Source organism: Acomys russatus, chromosome 27 (assembly GCF_903995435.1).
Source record: "Acomys russatus chromosome 27, mAcoRus1.1, whole genome shotgun sequence".
Lineage (NCBI taxonomy): Eukaryota > Metazoa > Chordata > Mammalia > Rodentia > Muridae > Acomys > Acomys russatus.
In genome coordinates this window covers 53,041,121-53,046,668 of record NC_067163.1, presented here as the reverse complement: position 1 = coordinate 53,046,668, position 5,548 = coordinate 53,041,121, and the positions used below count along the sequence as shown (strand labels likewise).

General features: G+C 44.1%; 1 protein-coding gene across 1 annotated transcript; it reads right to left on the bottom strand.

Moving 5' to 3' along the window:
- Positions 1–397: 397 nt before the first annotated feature.
- Tktl2 (transketolase like 2) lies at positions 398–2,281 on the bottom strand. The gene has a single exon (XM_051169954.1). The coding sequence runs from the start codon at positions 2,279–2,281 to the stop codon at positions 398–400; it is 1,884 nt and encodes a 627-aa protein (XP_051025911.1).
- Between the last annotated feature and the right edge of the window lie 3,267 nt (positions 2,282–5,548).

Genomic DNA, 5,548 nt, shown 5'->3' with positions numbered 1-5,548 from the left:
TTCAGAATCTGAGCTAATGAAGTCTACAATTTAATCCACATATCCCTTAACTTACAAAAAACATACACATTGGATAAGCAGTTATATCTGCATTATCTCCATGCCAGTTGGTTATCACAAAATTTTGTAACTAAGTGTTCTTGTTGTCTATTTTGAAACTTAAAAAAATGTATAATTCACCTTAGCAACTAAAAAGCAAAAGTGACATCAGTCAACATAATGTTAGCTCAGGTTTTTCTTCCTTATTATTAGAAATGAAAGTATCCAACAGTGATGCTTTAAGAACAGCATAACTATGTATAAGAGATGTTTTCTATGACAAGCATAAATGTAACACAAAGATATCAGTGTTTAAGACAGGAGCCAACAATCTTGATACATGAAGAAATGGGCTATTTTATTTCATTATGACTTCCTTCACAGCTGCTATGATGTGTCTGGCACTGATTCCACACATCTCCAGCAGTTCACCAGGTTGCCCGCTTCGAGGCACTCCCTTTACTGCAAGCTGACGAACGATGACGTCAGGCTCTCTGGAGACGGCTGCACACACGGCTTCGCCAATGCCACCTTCTCGGTAGTGATCTTCCACTGTGACGATCCGGCCACCTGTCACTTTGGCACTTTGAACGATGGTGGCAGCATCCAGGGGTTTGATAGTGAAGGGGTCAATGACACGAACAGAAATCCCTTGTTGAGCAAGCTCGTCGGCAGCTACTAACGCCTCATGTAGTGTGACTCCTGCTCCAATAACTGTCACCTCGTCAGCTGCACTGCGGCGGATCACCTTGGCCTGTCCAATCACAAAGTTCTCCTGTGAAGTATAAATCACTGCAGTCTTGGGCCGGCTGGTGCAGATGAAGCACATTCCTTTGGTGACGGCTGCGAGATAAACAGCGTGCTCTGTAGCCACAGCATCGCTTGGATAGAAAACAGTGCAGTGGGGAACGCTCCTGAACATGGCGAGGTCCTCCAGCGCCATCTGGGAAGGCCCGTCTTCTCCAACAGACACCCCGCAGTGGGAACCAATCAAGTTGATGCTGGTCTGAGAGATGGCTCCCATTCGGATCTGATCAAAGGCTCTGGTCAGGAAAGCAGCAAAGGTACTAACAAAAACAATAGTCCGGCCCCGTGTGGCACACCCCAGGGCCACACTTACCATGTTTTGCTCAGCAATAAAGCACTCTATGAAACGCTCGGGGTGTTCTTTCTTGAATATCTCTGAAAAAGTCGAGTTTTTTGTATCACCATCTAGAACAATAACTCTTTTGTTAGAGTAGCCCAATTTAGCCAGAGCCAAGCCACATGCTTCCCGGGTAGCTACCATGTCACCCAGTTTATACGCAGGCGGAGAGGTCGTTTCTATATTGGAGATGCTGATCTGGGGTGAGTCTTCAACAGGGGCCTTTGGCGTGAGAGTTCTGTTTGTTTGTATCTGACTCTCAATTAATTTGACGATTCCATCAGCTCTGTCTTTGGGCATAGGCTTTCCATGCCAATTTTCTGCATCCTCAACATCTGGAATACCCCTACCCTTAAAGGTCTTGGCAATCAGGGCAGTAGGTTTGCTCTTGACTTGAGTTGCTTTCCAGAAGGCCTGGCAGAGGGCTTCCACATCGTGACCGTCCACGACGTAGGTATTCCACCCAAACGCTTGGCAGCGCTTCTCAAAGACGTCTGTGCAGTGCTCTAGTGGCGTAGCGCCACTCTGTCCCAAGCGGTTCACGTCAAAGATGGCCACGAGGTTATCCAAGCTGTAGTGGGAAGCAAAGGCCAAGGCCTCCCAGACAGAGCCTTCAGAGGACTCACCATCCCCCATGAGACAGAACACACGGTAGCTGGCCTTGTCAAAGTACTTGCCGGTATAAGCCATTCCACAGGCCGCACCCAGTCCTTGCCCAAGGGACCCCGTGGCCACATCAACAAATGACAGCCGCGGCGTGGGGTGACCCTCCAGGTCGCAGTGGATTCTCCGCAAGTTTAGCAAGTCAGATTCACAGATACTGCCCACCTCCACCCAAACCGCATAGAGGATGGGCGCCGCGTGGCCCTTGGAGAGGACAAAGCGGTCATTGTCGGGGTGTTCCGGGTCTGTTTGTCTGTACCTCATGGTGTGGAAGAAGAGCACGGCCATGATCTCCGCGGCACTGCAGCACGAGGTGGGATGCCCAGAGTTGGAGGCACACGTGGCCCTGATTGAGTGGATTCGCAGGCGATTGGCCACATCCTGAAGCACCTGTAAAGTCTCAGGGTCCAGAGTGGCATCTTTGACCAAGGCCATGGCTTCAGGCTGGTCGGCTGCCCAAGAACAAGGAAGGTAGCCAAGCCAGCGTCCTTTATCAGTTTGGGGACCGTTGAGGAAAGTCTGCGCATGCGCAGCGCCTGTCCGGGGGCCAGTTGACGAAAATCTGCACATGCACAGCTATAGGTATGTGACCGCGCATGTGCCACCGGTCTGCCACTGCGCGTGCTCAATCGCTTTGTTTTGTGTAGTGATACAACACCCCAAGCCTGGATGTTTAATGTTTACTTTTTCACTTTCAGGGTCAGTATTATTAAAAAAGATTCAACATCACTTTACGTCTCCTTAAGGCAGAAATTCAAAATGGGATAGATGTTCTTATAGCCACATATCATGTTTCCGAAAAAATATTTTAGATAGTATTGTGCCCTTTCACCTACTAACACTTCAATTTTAAAAAATTCTTCAACTTTGATTTTATGTATATGGGTGTTTTTTGCTGGTTGAATGTCTGTCCACTACTTACGTGAGAGGCCTTCGATCCCCTGGAACTAAAGTTACACAGATGGTTGTGACCTGCAGGATGAGTATTGGGAGATCGAATCCGGGTCCTCTGAAAGAGCAACCTGAACTCTTAATCGCCCAGCCGTCTCTCCAGCCCCTAGCACCTCAATTTTAAAGGTCAAGTGTTAATATAAATTTTAAAAAAGGTATGATGGAAAAGATTCTAAGACTTGAAGAAGGAATGTTGAAGTTGGACAGGTCCTTTAGGTAAACGAGAGAAAAACCAAAGGATCATGGGCTAGAACAGCAATGGAGATGGACATTAGGAGAGAAAAGAATCGCAGCTTCTAGTAGCAAACCAAGCGGGCGGGCGTGGTGGCTGGCGGGAGAGCAGCGAAGGCAACGCTGGGAGCTCACCATAATTGTGGCTGAAGATATCCGATCCACACACTTACCTGGTAAGCACATTGTTATAAAACTGAGCTATGAGGTAGTGTTCTCTTCGGGAGGAAACGAGAGAAATAGGAACTACTTAGCATTTCTTTCAAACTTCCAAATTCTTCATTTAAATGGTGGCACAACATTTTCTAAAGTCTTAAGTTTTGACATTTGCAAAGGTCAGTTTTGTTAAGCAAAGGATTCGGTCTTGGAAATTTAATACCGTAGATAATGAGGGTGGATTTCTCCTGTCATTCTGTGAGAATATATGGATTTTTTATTAGTACATAGAAAATAGAATTCCTCACATTATTTGTAAAAAATTTTTAAATTAGTCTGATAGTTCTAAGGCATCTGGAAAGTTACGCATATGCTATCAATTATTTTCATTAAGTGTTTTAATATTTTAAAATATATTTTAACGTACACAATTAATGATCAGTGAAGCATGAAGCATTCGTCATCATTTAATAAAGGGAAATTACCCAATGTGGCCATAAATATTATTTCTCTTAATAAGTCAAGCAAATAGATGATATATCATTCTATTTCCCCAATTTAGAAGAGTCTGCCAGTGAAATAATATCAACTAGGAAGCTTTAGGGCAGCATGGCAAAAGTTTGGTTTGTTTGGGAAAATGTGTGATTCATTTAGAGATTGTTCCAGAAGCCATGGAAGGTTTTTTACAAATAGGACAGACAGACAGACAGACAGACAGACAGTGTGGATGTGAGTGTGCACACAGACACACCAAATAAAATATTTAAAAATAATCAAATGTTTAAAAGACTAATCTTCCATTTGACTCTTAGTTTGAAATCTATTAACATGGAGTAGCACATCTCTTGCTTTATCTTTGAAGGTATCATTACAGTTTAAAATGCAGAAGTGTTTGCTGTGATGTATCCATTCCATGAATATAACCCTAGCAGTATCAATAAAGCCAGCATTTATGGAGGGGAAGACAAGAAGCAGACATTGATCTATGCAAGCTCCACTGACGGCAGCGTAAGAGGCAGCAGCCAGGTACTAACGCTCTGGAGGCTGTTTGCACAATGTAAGGGCGAGTAATGGTTAGAGGTTGGGCCCCCTGAACTGTTACACCCTGTCAACACTGCTGAATGTTCTTAAAGAACTTCTCATGAGAGACACACGCGGCAGCTGCTTCTGCTTCTGCTTCGTCTGCTTGAATTCCATCAACATAGAAGGCACAGTTGTCCAGGCTGGGAAGATTCCATTATTAAGCCTTAAAAGTCCGTTCATACGGGGTGAGGGTGGTAGAGATATGCTCTCCCTATGATTCTGGATTTGGGCTTTGATAATTATCGTAGATATCATTGTTATTTATTCTCCTAATATTGCTATAGTTGGGAAAGGATGTTTTCAGGCATGGGTTGAGAAGGTTAGAAGTACAGCATACGTAGAAAACTAGGCTAAACTCCCAGCAGCAAATGATAACCTTAACTGACCAGGATTCAAGTCCATTCTCCTGTGCCAGTCACAGGGACCGTCTCATGTTCCTTGTGTGTTGTAAGAATGTAGAAGCTGTCAATAAAAATCTGATTGGCCAATTAGCTGGGTAGAGGGAGAGAGAAGTGGAAGGTGTCTTTATTTTTATGGTCTGAAGGCTGCTCTGGGGCTTAGGACTTTCATCACTAGGAGATGTAAGTTGCTGGTCTTCAGCATGGCCCTGTGCTGTAAAGGAAGGCAGAAACATGTCTTCTTTGCCTGAGACTAATTTCTGCCAAAAATCTAATCGAGTTGTTGGCCAGAGGGTTCCCATGGAAATTCCCCCAAATGACCCAGGATGCAGGTTGTTCTCCACAAACTGATAGCAAGGCCACACTGCTGAAGACAGCACCTATACAACTCATTGCACATGTAGATGTTTAGTTGGTGCCTACAAAGATCCTAGTGTCTTTAGTACTCCCTAGGCTACCAAAAACAACACCATGGACACCAAGTCAGCCACAAATCCTTTGATCTACAATGGAATCATGCCTGCAAGATATGCTAGGACAATGGTGGCACAAAGCTTGTCAGAGTAAACATCCAATATAAAATCTGACTTAAGGCACACTCTATGAAATGGAACCCATACCTGACACTTCTTTGGTGACCAAAAAACCTGAGACTATCCCAGAGACCTATAGTAAAATGAAATACTGCTAGTCTAAATAATAATAATAATAATAATAATAATAATAATAATAACTGTAGCAATAAAATTACCCCTTCTAGCATTCTGCTATACTTATAGACCCATTCTCTACTCAGACATTATCAGGGAACCATTCTTCTGCAGTAGAAGGGAACAGAGACACACAGGCAGACATTATACAGAGAGCAACAGACTTATACTCA